The 17,683-nt window shown below is 37.9% G+C and overlaps 1 protein-coding gene across 2 annotated transcripts in view; it reads right to left on the minus strand.

Annotated features, from left to right (window-relative positions):
- The window catches only part of CUNH1orf87 (chromosome unknown C1orf87 homolog), an 86,847-nt gene extending 70,924 nt beyond the window's left edge, over positions 1–15,923 (minus strand). Inside the window, exons 1-2 of one of the 2 annotated variants that reach the window (XM_046450849.2) lie at positions 15,796–15,923; positions 14,005–14,138 (exon numbers count right to left, since the gene is read on the minus strand). In XM_046450849.2, coding sequence (XP_046306805.1) covers positions 14,005–14,111 — 107 coding nt within the window. In that variant the 5' untranslated portion in view covers positions 14,112–14,138; positions 15,796–15,923. Of the gene's footprint in view, positions 1–14,004; positions 14,139–15,790 lie in introns of both variants that reach the window. The other variant, XM_046450848.2, reaches the window with a different exon arrangement.
- Positions 15,924–17,683: the final 1,760 nt, after the last annotated feature.

A 17,683-nucleotide genomic window follows, 5' to 3' on the forward strand; every position in this document is an offset into this window, starting at 1 on the left:
ATAATGAAATGAAACTGAAAATCAACGATAAAAGAAGGAAGGAAAAAGCATACATCACTTGGAGAATGAACAATAGGTTACTGAATGATCAATGGGTTATAGAAGACATCAAGGAGGAAATTAAAAAATTCTTAGAGATAAATGAAAACACAGACACAACATATCGGAATCTATGGGACACATTGAAAGCAGTTCTAAGAGGAAAATTCATTGCTTGGAGTTCATTCCTTAAAAAAAGAAAAAACCAACAAATAAATGATCTCATACTTCATCTCAAAATCCTTGAAAAAGAAGAGCAAACAACAGCAAAAGAAGTAGAAGGCAAGAAATAATGAAAATCAGAGCTGAAATTAATGAAATCGAAACAAAAGAAACAATTGAAAAAATTGACAAAACTAAAAGTTGGTTCTTTGAAAAAATAAACAAAATCGACAGACCCTTAGCGATGCTAGCGAAGAGAAGAAGAGAGAGAACTCAAATTACTAGCATACGGGATGAAAAAGGCAATATCACAACAGACACTTCAGAAATACAGAAGATAATCAAAAACTATTTTGAATCCTTATACTCCAATAAATTAGAAGATAGTGAAGGCATAGATAAATTTCTTAAGTCATATGATCTGCCCAGATTGAGTCAGGAGGATATAGAAAACCTAAACAGACCAATATCAATTGAGGAAATAGAAGAAACCATCAAAAGACTACCAACTAAGAAAAGCCCAGGTCCGGATGGGTATACAGCAGAATTTTACAAAACCTTTAAAGAAGAACTAATACCAATACTTTTCAAGCTACTTCAGGAAATAGAAAAGGAGGGAGAACTTCCAAATTCATTCTATGAGGCCAACATCACCCTGATACCTAAACCAGACAAAGACACTTCAAAGAAAGAAAACTACAGACCAATATCTCTAATGAACCTAGATGCAAAAATCCTCAATAAAATTCTGGCGAATCGGATACAAAAACATATCAAAAAAATTGTACACCATGATCAAGTAGGATTCATCCCTGGGATGCAAGGCTGGTTCAATATACGGAAATCAATAAATGTTATTCACCACATCAATAGACTTAAAAATAAGAACCATATGATCATCTCGATAGATGCGGAAAAAGCATTCGACAAAGTACAGCATCCCTTTATGTTCAAAACTCTAGAAAAACTAGGGATAACAGGAACATACCTCAATATTGTAAAAGCAATCTATGCTAAGCCTCAGGCTAGCATCATTCTGAATGGAGAAAAACTGAAGGCATTCCCTCTAAAATCTGGAACAAGACAGGGATGCCCTCTCTCTCCACTTCTGTTCAACATAGTTCTCGAAACACTGGCTAGAGCAATTAGACAGACGAAAGAAATTAAAGGCATAAAAATAGGAAAAGAAGAACTTAAATTATCACTATTTGCAGATGATATGATTCTATACCTAGCAGACCCAAAAGGCTCTACAAAGAAACTATTAGAGCTAATAAATGAATTCAGCAAAGTGGCAGGATATAAAATCAACACACATAAATCAAAGGCATTCCTGTATATCAGCGACAAATCCTCTGAAATGGAAGTGAGGACAACCACTCCATTCAAAATATCTTCAAAAAAAATAAAATACTTGGGAATCAACCTAACAAAAGAGGTGAAAGACTTATACAATGAAAACTACAGAACCCTAAAGAGAGAAATAGAAGAAGATCTTAGAAGATGGAAAAATATACCCTGTTCATGGATAGGCAGAACTAACATCATCAAAATGGCGATATTACCAAAAGTTCTCTATAGGTTTAATGCAATGCCAATCAAAATCCCAATGGCATTTCTTGTAGAAATAGAGAAAGCAATCATGAAATTCATATGGAAAAATAAAAGACCCAGAATAGCAAAAACAATGCTAAGCAGGAAGTGTGAATCAGGCGGTATAGCGATACCAGACTTCAAACTATACTACAGAGCAATAGTAACAAAAACAGCATGGTACTGGTACCAAAACAGGCGGGTGGACCAATGGTACAGAATACAGGACACAGAAACCATTCCACAAAACTACTACTATCTTATATTTGATAAAGGGGCTAAAAGCATGCAATGGAGGAAGGATAGCATCTTCAACAAATGGTGCTGGGAAAACTGGAAATCCATATGCAACAAAATGAAACTGAATCCCTTTCTCTCGCCATGCACAAAAGTTAATTCAAAATGGATCAAGGAGCTTGATATCAAATCAGAGACGCACCCTCTGATAGAAGAAAAAGTTGGCTACCATCTACAGTAGGTGGGTTCGGGCTCCAAATTCCTCAATAGGACACCCATAGCACAAATGTTAATAACTAGAATCAACAAATGGGACTTACTCAAACTAAAAAGTTTTTTCTCAGCAAAAGAAACAATAAGAGAGGTAAATAGGGAGCCTACACCCTGGGAACAAATCTTTACTCCTCACACTTCAGATAGAGCCCTAATATCCAGAGTATACAAAGAACTCAAAAAATTAGACAATAAGAGAACAAACAACCCAATCAACAAATGGGCCAAGGACCTGAACAGACACTTCTCAGAGGAGGACATACAGTCAATCAACAAGTACATGAAAAAATGCTCACCATCTCTAGCTGTCAGAGAAATGCAAATCAAAACCACCCTAAGATACCATCTCACTCCAGTAAGATTGGCAGCCATTATGAAGTCAAACAACAACAAGTGCTGGCGAGGATGTGGGGAAAAGGGTACACTTGTTCATTGCTGGTGGGACTGCAAATTGGTGCAGCCAATTTGGAAAGCAGTATGGAGATTTCTTGGAAAGCTGGGAATGGAGCCACCATTTGACCCAGCTATTCCCCTTCTTGGTCTATTCCCTAAAGACCTAAAAAGAGCATGCTACAGGGACACTGCTACATCGATGTTCATAGCAGCACAGTTCACAATAGCAAGACTGTGGAACCAACCTAGATGCCCTTCAAAAGACGAATGGATAAAAAAAATGTGGCATTTATACACAATGGAGTATTACTCTGCATTAAAAAATGACAAAATCATAGAATTTACAGGGAAATGGATGGCATTAGAGCAGATTATGCTAAGTGAAGCTAGCCAATCCCTAAAAAACAAATGCCAAATGTCTTCTTTGATATAAGGAGAGTAACTAAGATCAGAGTAGGGACGAAGAGCAGGAGAAGAAGATTAACATTTAACAGGGATGAGAGGTGGGAGGGAAAGGGAGAGAGAAGGGAAATTGCATGGTAATGGAAGGAGACCCTCAGGGTTATACAGTGGAGGGGGTAGAGAGAGAGGAGGGGAGGGGAGGGGAGAGGTGGGGAAGGGGGAGGGTGGAGGATGGGAAAGGCAGCGGAGCACAACAGACACTAGTATGGCAATATGTAAATCAATGGATGTGTAACTGATGTGATTCTGCAATCTGTGTATGGGGTGAAGGTGGGAGTTCATAACCCACTTGAATCAAAGTGTGGAATATGATATGTCAAGAAATTTGTAATGTTTTGAACAACCCACAATAAAAAATTTAAAAAAAATTTGCTTAAGGAAGATGGAAATGACTCCTGAAGGAAATGACATATGAAATAGCCTCTGAACGAGCATATGGGATGGAGAACTATTCCAGGTGGGAGGGTGGGCTTGTTCTTAGAGAAAAAGGCAGTGGTTTCTGACATTTAAACCCTCACTGCCTATCCATAATCATGAGGGAAACTGGATGATAAAAGAGGGAATGTATCATTGTGAACCTATTAAGGTGGAGTTTCTGAAACAGGACAAGAAACTTTATATTTTTAGAAAACATTTCAGATGATTCCTATGTACACCAAAGTTTGGGAAACAACAGGATGGAGAACAAAATGAAGTCCTTTTCTAAAATATTTCTAAATTTACTTATAGTTTCAGGCAGTACAGTATATAGTACTTACCTGGCCATGCAATTTATGTCCCAAAGACTTGAGTTTGAATCCCAGCCCCAAACATAATTAAGCTGTGTGACTTTGGGCAAGTTATTGCCGCAGTCCGGCTGCAGCAAAATAACCGGGGGGTGACGAACAACTTGTGTAGATTGATACAGCAGGAGTGGAAGCCGTTTATTGCAGAACAGAGGTATTTATACATTTTACACAGCTTATTTAAATTAGCATAAACTAGATACATCAGTCAACCAATAAGGAATCTCCACGCTTAATGGCTCTCTGGCATTACTTCACAAACCACTCCCTCTGGCATTTTGCCAGGCGCCATCCAGACTTGTTTACAGACTTTAACCACTCCCTCTGGCAAAATGCCAGGCGCCATCCTGACTTGTTTACAGACCCTAACAAGTTATTTCACATTTCCAATTTTTAGGTTCTCCTTTGAAATGAGAAAAATAAATCTTATCAAGATAAGATGGATAATATATTGAGCTCCCAGCCTGGTGCTCAGAGAACCCTGGACAAATAGTAGTTCTGTGTTAGTCACAAGGTAAAGCTCTTTACTGTTAAAAACACCTCCCTCATCACCTAGGTACAGAAGAGATGTTCTTTCCTCTGGGCTTCTAAAACTTTCTTTACCCACAGGCAAATCTAATGTTCAAAAGAACAAGGTGTCACAGTACATAGGAACTGAGGAAAGTCTATGTAAATAGATCAAAAAGGAATTAATGAAATCTGTCTCCAACTTTGTTACATCTCATCATGATAAATACAAATTCTAGAAATCCCTCACTTAAAAAAAAAAAACAAGGACAATTAATTAGCATTCAAATAAGCTCTTATAAATCAGGCTTCCTTAATTTTACAGGGAACCGCCCCCCTAAACATTGTTGTATCATGATGTACCCAGGTGAATTATCCCCAGGGGCTTCAGACTGCACAGCTTCTAAATCTTTGAACCAATCACTACCAGCTTGAAATTCAGTGTCCTTTGTATTTGCATTCTCTCCAGTTTGACTTTAGCAAGTGTAAACAAAATAACTGTGCCACTGCATGACCTCTTCAACAATTATCTCCATGCTTTGGAGCACAGTTTCCAGGTCAGATCTTCTAACCAATTCAAGATGTAGAATAAAAGTTCTGGCTCTGTACTGGCCCCTGAATGCATCCACATAGTCTTTGGAAATGAGAACAGTATTTACTAGTATGTTATTTTATCTAACTTGGTAGAACTAAGTCAGGGATATATGGAGAAAACATGGATTTAAAAGTATATCATAGAAGCATAAACTTGTATTATTTCTAAATTTTAACTGGCTAACCTAAGTGTGACAAGGTGTTATATTATCTATAAAAAAGTTTTCATAAACATTTACAGAAACTTTTATTTTGTTTTGCTTGTAAATCAAAGGAAAACTATATAGCTTTGTAATCTTTAATTTAAAAAAATCCAGTTGAAAATATGAATATCAATGTATTAATACTTATGTCACTATAATATTTTAAATGTCTAAATAGTATCTCATTGTATCCTATGCATTGAAGATTATTTTTGTTGCCAAATTTTTATTCATTTAAACATTGCTGCTCTGTAAAATTTGTTCTTTTTGCTCTCAGATCCTTGACATTCTTCTCCATCTCAGAGACTGTATGGACTCTCTCAACAGCTGCCATGTCCTCTGATTCTGGTTGTTTTGGGCCAATGGATAGCCCTGGCAGGAGGTGGTTCCCTCTCTGCACTGACTCAGGTTACCTGTGTCTCCTGACCAATGGCTATGACTTTTCTCAAGGTGGCCTGAGCTACAGAATGCTTCCTCCATTTAGTTTTAGTAACATTCTCCTCCAGTTATCTTTTCAGACCTAGTGCTGGTACCAATCTTGCAGATGTTAGACCATGATTTATTTTTTAAAAAATCTGTTCTTTTTAGATGGACATGAGACTAGGCTTTTGATAAGTTTTGACATATCATACATACATGGAGTATTATTTTTTCTAATTAGGATACCATTCTTATGGTTGTACATGGTGTGCAGTTTCGCTGGTCATATATTCATATATGAATATACGAAAGTTATATCCAATTCATTCTACTTACTGTCTTTCCTATTCTTATCCCCCTTTGTTTTCCTTCATTCCCCTTTGTCTAATCCAATGAATTTCTACTCCCTCTTACCCCTTATTGTGTGTTAGCATCCACATATTAGAGAGAACCTTCTGCCTTTGGTTTTTTGGGAATGGCTTATTTCACTTAGCATAATAGTCTCCAGATCATCTTTTTACCTGCTAAATCATAAACTCATTCTTTTTTATGGCTGAGTGTTATTCCATTGTGTATATATACATAATTTTCTTTATCCATTCATGTGTTGAAGAGCATCTAGGTTGGTTCCCTAGCTTAGCTATTGTGAATTAAACTGCTGTAAATATTGATGTGGCTGCATCATTGTAGTATGCTGATTTTAAGTCATTTGAGTATATACTGAGGAGTAGGATAACTGAGTCAAATGGTGGTTCCATTCCAAGTTTTCGAGGAATCTCCATGCTGTTTTCTAGTAGACCACAATTCATACATTGTACTTTATGGTCTCTTAATCTCAGCCTATGTCTTATAATTAGTTCTTTCCTAACCAAACCCTCCCTGGAGCATCATAATTTGGATTTCTAATTATACATTCTAACTTACACTTTTTTATATATCTTTGAAACTAAACCATTATATCTATCCACAATTATTTCTACAGAATTGCGTGTGTGTATGTGTGTGTGTGTGTGTGTATATATATATATATATATATATATATATATATATATATATATATATATTTCATGCCAAAGTACAAAAACTTTTAAGGCTTTAGATAAATACACTTGAAAAGGTCCATTAGCATGTATTTTTTTCTCTAAACCCTTGTCAACTCTGAGTTGAAATCTTGTTGTTTATTTTATTAACATGTGATGTGAATTTCCCTATGTATCTCCTATTTGTTTTATTTCTTCTTTTGTAAATTTCTGTCAAGTTCTATTGCCAAGTTTTGCAATTGGACTGTTAATCTTTTTCCTATTGATTTGTGGGAGCTCTTTGTACAACAAAAAGTTTAATTTTTTTCATCATATACGTTGTAAATACTGTTTTGTTTTTGACTTTGAATTTTTTAAAATACAGAATTTCAAATGGTAAAAATAACAACATTTATCTCAGAGTCTCAGATTGGGGATCAGTAGGCACCTATTTTGTAAAGTGTTCATTTAGCATTCACTCTCATAATGCCCTGAACTCTTAAGGACCTATGCCTTGGTCTTACACTTCAGGAGATGTAAAAAACAATGTCTTCACCATAATAGAACCCAAATGGTCTCTTCTTTATACTTCTCACAGTGCCTAGAATAAACACACAAACAATCAAAAACAAAAAAAAAAAAAATAAAAGTCACTGTAGAAGCGTAATGAAGAAACTGTTTAATGCAGTGAAGCTTTGAAGAGAAACATGATTTTCATATATTATTTCAAAATTTTGAACTCATGAAAATGGAGACAATTGTGTCTGATATTCTTGTTCAATTTTAAGAAGAGACTAAGTTCATGGATATTAAGGTATTATGTAGATTCTGTACTGAGAAAAGCAAAGATACAAAGATATAGTATTCTGACTATTTTTTCTTTAAAATAAATAAGTAGAATTCTTGAATTTTTATTTATTTTTTTTTGAATTTTTTTTTATTAACATATAACAATTCTACCTCCTAATGGGGTACAGTGTGATATTTCAACACATGCATACAGCATGCACTGCTCTTGAATTTTTAAGTCACAAAAGTTTATTCAGAGTTTATTTAGGGACTACAACTAGCTACCATCTCTTGCCTTGATTACCATAAGGGAACCCTGAATGGTCTCTCTTTTCACTCCCTGATTAGATAGAGACATCCTTTAGAAAGTAGAAATACGATGTGTTCTCTTCTGCTCTTAATTTTCCAGTGGTTTCCCATCATAGGTAGAATGAAACCCATAGTTCCTCTGGTGGCACACAGCCCAGAAGTCTAGCCCTCCTGGCCTCTCTGACTGACTTCATACTTTTTATAAGAAAAACACAAGGAAATCTTAGATTTTAAAAAATTTGCTTGGGCTCTATGCACTCAACTTAAGTGCTATTTTTAGAGGTTGATGGAAAAACCACATGCCCAATATCAGGAGAACTTGTGGCCTGTGGAAAGTTGCAGCCTTTTCTTCTGAAACAGAAGGGGAAAAGAACCTACTCATTTTAGGGAACATTGGTAGCAGAGGCCTGCTCCCTGGGATGCAGGCTGAGGCAGTCTTAGCCAGCTCACTGCTCACTAACCTGAGACAATTCTCGTGGATAATTCTGGTTGCATGTCTCCACAGTTTCAGTTTAAAAGTCACCTGCTCAGAGAGGCCTTCCAGAAATATCCTTTATGATCCATATACCCCTACAATCCCTTTCTCTTCTTCCTCATTGCACTATCCCCATTTGGATGATCATTGCTTACATGTTTTGTGTCTCCAACCATTAGAACTTTAGGTGGACTGCTCTACCTTCAAGGTTTAGAACTCAGTAGGTGTCATTCATATTTGTGGAAAGAATTTCATGCATGCATTTACGTCTACAACTGTTAGCATTAACCATTAGAAATGTTTCAATTAGAAATGTTTCAGTTTGAAACATTTAAGAAAAGAGACAAAGAACTTATTATATGAATGACTTTGGGGGATTGAAAAATGACAGAATATGGGCTCCAGAAAAGTCATATAGGAAAATATTGGAAGTTTACATTTCTTGGCTATAAATATCAATGCAAATTATGACATGTATTTATTATCCTTTTCCCATAAAAGTTTGCAGCAAGCTTCCCCTGTGCTTAATAATGCTATATCACAGAAATGTGTGAAATAAGAAAGGGCTTTGGTCACTTAATTTTGGCATTGGATGGAACTACAGAGATCAACTTTATTCACTGGAAGATTCTCACAGGGATTTCTTGAAATGGACCTATGCCTCTTCTCTTCAACAAGATTTAGATTCTCTAAATGTTCCCCTGGGACACATGCCACATCCTGGTTCTACCACAATGGATTGTTCATCAAGCCCTTGGCTGTCTCCACTTTTAATGTGCCAGGATCCCCCTTATAATATGGCATCCGGAATGAAGAACAGAACTCCAGAGTGCTGAGTGCAGAGGGCCTCAGATCTCTCTGGCCGGATATGCCCAGTACATGCGAAGCTCAAATGCAGACCAAACAGACGTTTATACCACATAATCACAAACATGTCCACTTATCTAAAGACAAACTTTGTGTATATTTTCTGTTGATTTGATCTTGTTAGTTTTAGCCTTTTTTTTCTGACAAGACTTCCTTACATGTACAATCATTTGTCTGTCTTCCTTTGATTGTGAATTCAAAAGTTGTTGAATAAAAACATGGCCACAAACAAATCCTTCCTACCTCCAGCTGGTTGTGTTTATAACAATTGTTTTAATCACCACCACATTGGTATATACTATGGCTTTAATATCGTTTGTTCCCTCCAAAACTCATGTGAGAGTTTAAGTCCCCATTGTGGGGTATTAAAAGGATGGAAACTTAATCTGACTATGGTGCTTAGAGATAGGACCTTTGAGAAGTTATTAGGATTAGATAATGTTATCAGGTGAAGCCCCACCATTTCATGCTGGGGAATTTATAAGAAGGGGAGACATATGCACATGTGCGCGCGCACACACACACACACACACACACACACACCACACTACTTGTGTCTGCTGTGTGAAGCTCTCCTCCATTGCTAGGCTCTGCCAGCAAGAAGTCCATCAACATTTATGTGTCCTCATACTTGAACCTCCAGAACTATGGGCCAAAGTAAACCTATTTTATTTATAACTTATCTAATCTGTGGAATTGTATTGAGTATAAACTCAATACAATTCCACAGATTAGATTGGACCATTACAGGATGTCACCTACCTCAATAGTGTTCAATGCACAATTCTGTCTTGTCTCAGGACTTTATGAGAAAGATGTTCTTAGTGATTTGTTGACCTGGAAAGATACTCTGTCTTTATTGTTTCCTTCATTTGGGTTGCAGTGATCTCCTCAATAAAGGGAACAGGATGAGTGTGGCCCCAAGTGTTTTCAGTTAACGTATACCAACTCTTGGAGATCATCACTTTCAAGTTTCGTTTTCCTAATTAATGCTATATTTAATTCTTTGGCCTACAACTTGCCAGAGATGGTCCACAAGCCTCTGGCTCTGTGATTTTTATTCCCCACTCTTATTTCCTTTTTGTAAATGAAGGAAAAAAATGTGTCTGCTGTCACCTGGCATATCTTCCTTTGGATACAGTATCAAAGTTCACTCATCAGGGTTCCAGAGGAACATCTGCATGCTTATTTTAATAGCATGGGTCTTTAGATCTGGATTTATTTAAAGCAACCAAGTATTGTCTTTCTAGATCTTTAGTTTTTTTGGCAACTATGTTGCTCTAACTCATGCAGTGGGCTTTTAACATGTACAAGACTGTGTCCTTTGTGCTGAGGACATAGTTGTACATATAGAATTTACAGTTAAAGGAGGGAAAAAGAGATGTATGTGAAGTCACCAATAAGTATCTGTAGAGGTGTTATGAGAGCCACAGGAGCAGCAGGCAAATCTGGGGCTGCTGGTGGTACAATACTATCAGGTTTGTATTTTAGAAAGATCATTCTGGCCATAATTGAAACTGGGCTTCTCAAACTGAAGTGTGCATAAGAGTCACTTGGGTATCTGGCTAAAAGACAAATTCTGACCCAGTGCATCTGGAGATGGTGCTGAGGTTCTGTTTCTAACTAGGCCCCTGGTGAGGATGGTGTTGCTAGTCCATGAACTACACACTGAACAATAAGGCTTCAGAGAGCAGAATTGAGAACAAGAAAATCAGAGGCAAGGAAGCTCCTTTGGAAGTGATCTAAAAGATAAATGTTGGTGGCACAAAGTACAAGCCACTTGATGCGCTTTCTGATCTCCGTAGGCTGATCTCCTGGTGGAAAATTTGTATACTAATAGGTGTTTCATATTTTCCTTTACGTAAACAATTGTACAAGCTAAACCTAGGGAAGACGGAGGGAGTGCTCCATTTCCGTCTCAGTTCTTTCTAAGTGGTCTACAACTTTAGCAGCTTGCTGTAAGCCCATGGACCTCTGCTGTTTCAGCTCATTCATAAAATAGGAGATTGGTTGTTAAGGTTGAATTGTCTCTACCAAGTCCCTGTGTTTAAATCTTAATCTCCACACCTAAATGATGACTTTCTTTGGAAATTGGGTTATTGCAGATGTAATGAATTAAGATGAGGTCCTACTGGAGTAAGGAGGGAATCTAATCCAATTGATGGGTGTCTTCATAAAGTAGAGAAATTTGAACTTAGGTGGAGTCAGGGCAAAAAACCCTAAAGCTTAGAGTTATGATGCTACAAGCCAGAGAACTATTAGAAGCAAGGAGAAAGGCCTGAGACAGAGAGATTCTTTCCTGGCACCTTCAGAGGGAGCACAGATCTACAGACACCTGAGCTTTGGACCTCAAACTTCTCAAACAGTGAAATAATACACTGCTGTTGTCCTAAGCTACCCAGTTTGCGATAGCTTGTTACAGCAACCTTAGCAAGCTCAAATGCTGGCTAAATCTTCAGGTCTGGTATATTATTCCATCTTTAACACGTATCCTACAAGAAATCTTAGTCACATTTGTAAAATTGGAAGATTTATTTTCTATCCATTATTAATTTGTGATTTTCTTTTAATTCAGATTATCCTTTTTGGTGGTTACTTGTGCTTCTTGTATAGACTTTGGCTAATGGGTTCAACTATTTCAACCCAAAGACCCTCAGGCTCTGGTTTGAGTGTAGACACTTTGAAGGGGAGGAACTCTAGGACATGCGTGACAGTCTAAAGGTAGGTTTCTCCTTACGTCAGCAACAAAAAACATTTCACAGTTGTTTATTTTTGAACCATACACAGTTACTTTAGCAAAGCACACTAAATAGTCCCATGTCATCCTGGTAATAGTATCAAGTTCATAGAAACATAAAGCACCTTCTACATAAAAATAATGCCATGTTTTAGAGTGTCATAGAAGAGATAAATATTATATTTCACAATTTATCTATTCCCTGGTTCCTGAAGTTTAAAAATAAAGGTGGAGTACCTTCTCATATGATCCAGTGAATTTTTCCCAGTTATAAAAGGACAAGGGTTCTTTCACCCTTTCATTTTAGAAACATATTATAATTGATGTACCTGGAAAAGTAGAATGTTTTTGAATAGAATGAGGCTAAACAAACAATCTCAGGAAACAAAGGAATCAGGAGAGTGGTCATGTCATTTTTCAGGTAGGAGCTCTAAGCCAGGTGTCTAATTCCCCTTACTTGACAGTTAGAGAGAATTAACCAGAGATCTTGAAATGATTGCTTACCTCATCATAGTGTCTTAGCTTCCTCATCTGCAAAACAGATAACCTGCCTGCTAGGCATAGAATATAAAAGCAATGGCAAGTATTTCATAGAAAAGGATTTGATTTTTCATTAATCATTTAAATTTCCATAGCAGGACATACATCAGTAATAATAGCAGAACCATTTTTTTAAAGCATGTGGACCATCATATGCACAGAAAAGGTGTTTGTATACTTTTTCTCACTTAACTCTCACAACAACCCTACTAAATAAGTGTTGTTTAATCTCTACAGATGTAGAATTGGAGATCAGGAATGTTAATCACTTTCCCAATATCAAAGGCCAGGAAGGAACAGAACTAGGACTTATTTATTTATTTATTTATTTATTTAGTGCCAGGGATTGAACCCAGGGTACTTAATCACTGAACCACATCCTCAGTCCTTTTTTATATTTTATTTAGAGACAGGGTCTTGCTAAGTTGCTGTGGACCTCACTAATTTGCTGAGGCTGACTTTGAACTCGCAATCCTCCTGCCTCAAATTCCCAAGATACTGTGATTACAGGCATGCACCACTGTGCCTGGCCAGAAATAGGATTTGAATTCACACCACTCAGTTCTGCAGGGATCTCCACTGCCTCAGTCATATGCTATCAAGCACATTTCTCTGTGCTGACAGACACTGATGACAGCACTCACTTTGGGATCTCTCTGGGCTGACAATACTGATGGTGCAGAGGCAAAACACAATGGAGTTCCAACAGCCTTTCTGAAGCCTGTTCTTTGTAACCATATTCCTGGTGACCTGCATTTAGAGAGTCTGATTTGGTTGGTTTTGAGTTGGACCCTGAAGTCAATTTTGAGGAGAGTCCAGTTTAGTAACCATTGCTCTCTGTACCTATGTTCAATGATGCCATACCTTTTTTTATTTATTCAGTCTGGGTTTCTGAAATTGAGGGAATTGCTAAGGAAACAATCCCAGGAGGAAAAGGCAAACTTCTTGACTAGCTGATATTTATGGAGTGTCCTCTATAAGAAAGGTAGGTCTAACACTTGCTTTTCTTCTGTGAACCATCAAAACTCTGCAAGGATGAGCCAGTTATACCCTTCTGTGCCAAATGTCTAGTGACTTTTTGAGATATAGGAAAGTTCTTGCTTGTGGCTGTGATGGGAAGGGAAGAAAGACATGTCACCTGTGCTCTATAAGGTGCTGCTTAGAAGAATATCCAATGCGAATAAGAGTAAGTGAAAACCTTACAACTTATGATTCATTATTAATCCCACTCCTTTAATTCACAACAAATTGACTAACAGCCCTCTTTTCCCTCCCTATCCCCAAATTACTACATGTGGTAGATTACAAACGTGATGAAAAGAAGCAGCAATACTCCATTAATATTTATAAATTTCATAATGCTCATATTTCCCATCTATTTGAAAAACCAACCCAAGTAATTAAGGAGTATGGGGAATTATAAAGATGAAAAATATCAGGAAAACAGTGCACATAGAAGTTATCAACACCGTTTTACCCCCACTGCTGCATCTTAATGACTTAATTTTCCATGGATGGCATTTTTAAAATGTAAATTTCTGGGTTAAAACATTTCATTGTCATCTAAGAAATAAAGATATTTTTAAAGCAGGAAACTTACATCTTTGGCTTGTCTGCAAGGTATCGAAAGTGTTTGCTTCCAATGATTTTCACAACGATATCAGGCATTGCATTTGACCTAGGGGGAGTCTTCCAAACTGAAGACATGATGCTTCCTCAAGTGCCTTCAAATCTCTAGAGGTAGAAAAATAAATAAATCATTCCTTTTGATTTTTCACTGAGCAACTTCAGAATCCTTTTTAATAACAAAAGCAACAACATCAACAATACTAGAACACACTGCTTTACCTAGGAAGGATTAAGAATGCTCTGGCATAGTGACAGCCTCAATCAGAGGCACTTGAAAAACAAGAGTTGAAAAAAAGAAAATAGAAAAAAGAGAAAGAAAAAGTCATTCTGACCTTAAAAACAGAAGATGAAATTCCCATGTGAAAGTTGCAACATCCTTATCCTCAAAGATGAGAAACTTGATACTGAAATAATTCTGCACAGACCCTGTTAAACTAATTCTTATCTTTTAAGTCTCTCCGCATAATTCGGTTGCTTCATCACAATATTTTATTCTTGTCAGATTCATACTATACTATCTGATTCTAACTGCTTTTTTGTGTCTTCATTTTTTTATGAGGGGTCCTATGCTACATAAAACTTGTATTAAATAACTTCATATGCTTTTTGTCTATTAATAGATTTAATTCTTAGGCACAGACAGGACCCTAAGAGAATGGAGGTGGAATTTTGCCACCCCCACACCTGTATTATCTCACTTAGCACAGTCAGAGGCACTGTATTATCTCACAGCCTCAGTCAAAGGCACTTAAAAACAAGAGTCGAAAAAAAGAAAAAAGGAAAAAAAGAGAAAGAAAAAGTCATTCTGACCTACCCAATGCTTCTTAAAAACTGAAGATGAAATTTCCATATGAATACAGGTATCCCACTCTTAATACAAGTATCAGATCCTCTTTATTACTATTCAAAGTCTTGCTTTACACTTGAGGGAATGGGTATACGTTGCTATGTGACTTACTGAGCATCACATATGCAGTAAGTAGCAAAGCTGGAACTCCCAACAGACGGTATTTTCTGTGAAGCAGACCTACTGAGTCATTAGATGACTCTGCCTTCCTGCACTATAAACCATCAGATGGGAGTCTTGTGAGGTCAAAGAAGAAACCAGACATAGAAAGCATCCCTATTCGACTGTGTTGCTACTTTCCCATTTGTAAAATCGCAATAATTCCACTTATGCTCTCAGGGACTTAGGGTGAATGCAATGAGACCCAGTGCCTGAAGGACCACTGTGCACAGGAAAGTGGACTTTGTTGTCACCATCCGTTTCCACAACAATGAACCTGACATTGAGATATTTTTGGAGATAAGCACTGGGTGTTTAAACAGGTGCTACACCAAGGGAAATGGTAGAAATTCTGTAAACTTAGCCTCCGGCTGACCATTCTCTTATGAAGCCTCTCAGAATCCAAGAGGCATGTAGAAATCATTGTACTCCAAATGCTCGCTTTAAGGATTGAGCAGCGAGCCCAGAGAGGGTTTGCGATCTTACCAAGGTCATATAGAGTAGGGACAAAGGTCTTTCCTATACTCTGGTCTGAGAGCAGACCAGGATCCTTCCTAAGACCCCAGTTCCACGTAGTGCGCGGAAAGCCCCACAATCTGTGAACCCCGCCATCCAGGACACCTGCGGCCTCTCTGAAGCTGTCTAGAAACTGCAATGCCCAGAGTTTGTGAATGTCAAGTCCCTTCCGCGCCCAGCAGTGGAACGTCAGCCAGGAGACCTTTTCCAGGAGAGAATGAAAGGGCAGTCTCACCCGACCTGGCGTTTCCCCACCCAGGTATCTCAGAGGTGCGCAGTCGGTCTTCTCCTAAGGAAGCCACAGAAGGAGACCCCGGGGGACCCGAACCGGGTGGGGATTGGAGCCCAGGGATCTGGCCAATCACAGCGCCTGGCTCGCTGGAGGAGGCTGCTCCCGCCCTGGTCGTCAAGGACGCAGAAAGCTGTCGCCGGGCGGAGACCCTATTCCCTGCACTGTAGGTGGCCGCGGGCCCTCCTCTGAGAAAGTGCTCAGGGGCGTGGCGCTGGCAGGTGAGGAGCCCAGGTGCACCACAACTGCATTCGCGCTTCTTCAAAGGTGTGTGTTTCTTAGAAGCCCATCTGGTTCACCTGTGGGTCACCCTTTTTTGCTCTTTCCCTTAGACTTCTTTGTCTGTTGTGAAATTTGCATAGTTGGAGTTCTTAAACTTTAGGTTCTTCTAATCCTTGCTTCTCTACTAAATTGCTTTAGGTAAATCTCTTCTTTTCCTTGAGGTTAAGTTTCCTCATTAGGAAAGCAAAGGAAACCAGTAACATGGACCTAAATGTGAAATTGGGGACAACAATAAATAATAATATAATGATAATAATATTGGGTACCATTCATACACTAGATCCCTTATTAGAGCTATATGACTATTATCTTATAAATTAACATTTATCAGTAAATTAATTTTATTCCTATTTTAAAGAGCAAAAAAAATGAGGCTTGGGTGTTGGGAAATTATCTAAGACACAAAGTGAAAAAGTCAAGATTTCAATGTAGATCTGCGTATCACAAATTTCTGTTCTTTTTCTTATGTTAAAAGACTTCATGGGCTGGGGTTGTGATTCAATGATAGAGCCCTTGCTTAGCATGTATGAGGCACTGGGTTCAGATCTCAGCATCACATATAAACGAATAAATAAAATAAAGGTCCATCAACAACTAAAAATAAAACATTTAAAAATTAAAACAAAGACTTCAGTAAAAGTGGATAAATATTCTTTAATTGATTCCAAAATGGTATTAGTATTTGCTTCAACTTCACCATCCAGGTCCTCTGCCTTCTGCCCTTTGTGCTGAATTTTGTTGAATTTTATCTCCTACTGGCACATGCAGTCAGAGATGGATGACACACTAAGCTCCCCTCCGGGGCTCACTCACTAGAAGCGGGGAGACACAGGCACAGTCTATGGTATACAAACTTCAATGGTAGCAGAGAGAGGGCAGCTCCCCTCTCATTCCTCCAGCCCAGCTTTTACACTGCTGCCAGATCAATCTTCTCAAGGCCCTGCTCTGACATGATGCCCATGGTTTCAAGGTCTTCCACAATCTGACCTAAAGCTAGATCTCTTACTTGATCTCTAACTATTTCTCCTAGGCTTACTATGCTGCACCCTACCTGGTCTACTCACTGATCTGAATCTGCCTTTCATTTCCCTGTCTGCTGCTTTTGTTCATCCAGTTCACTCTGTTCTCAATGCCTTTCCATTTCCTCATTGTTTCAGTTTGTTTTAACATTCCTTAAATTTCCTTTCAAATGATCAAGAGTATTCACTTGGGAACCAAATACCTTGAATTCAAATCCTAGCTCTGCTGGTTCAATGTGATCTTGGGAAAGTCACTTAACACCTTTATGCCTTAGTTTCCTATTCTGTACAACGAGGATGGTTTATTGTGGAGATTGAGTTATGTAAGCAAGACGCTTGAAACAATGCCTGACTCCAAATGAGGAATATCAATGTTTGCTGTTATCACTGTATATCAAGATGCAAACAATTCTAGAAGCTGAAAGTGATTTCTTTGTTCTATATATAATCTGTGGTTTCTCTCTTAGGAAATATGTTGTGCTTTGTCTGAGAGTGTGGCTATTTGTTTTATTTGATTGTTACACTTTCCTGATTATGT

This window comes from Marmota monax, unplaced genomic scaffold (genome assembly GCF_021218885.2).
Source record: "Marmota monax isolate L192 unplaced genomic scaffold, Marmota_monax_Labrador192_F-V1.1 WCK01_AAM20220418_F8-fsc00023, whole genome shotgun sequence".
Lineage (NCBI taxonomy): Eukaryota > Metazoa > Chordata > Mammalia > Rodentia > Sciuridae > Marmota > Marmota monax.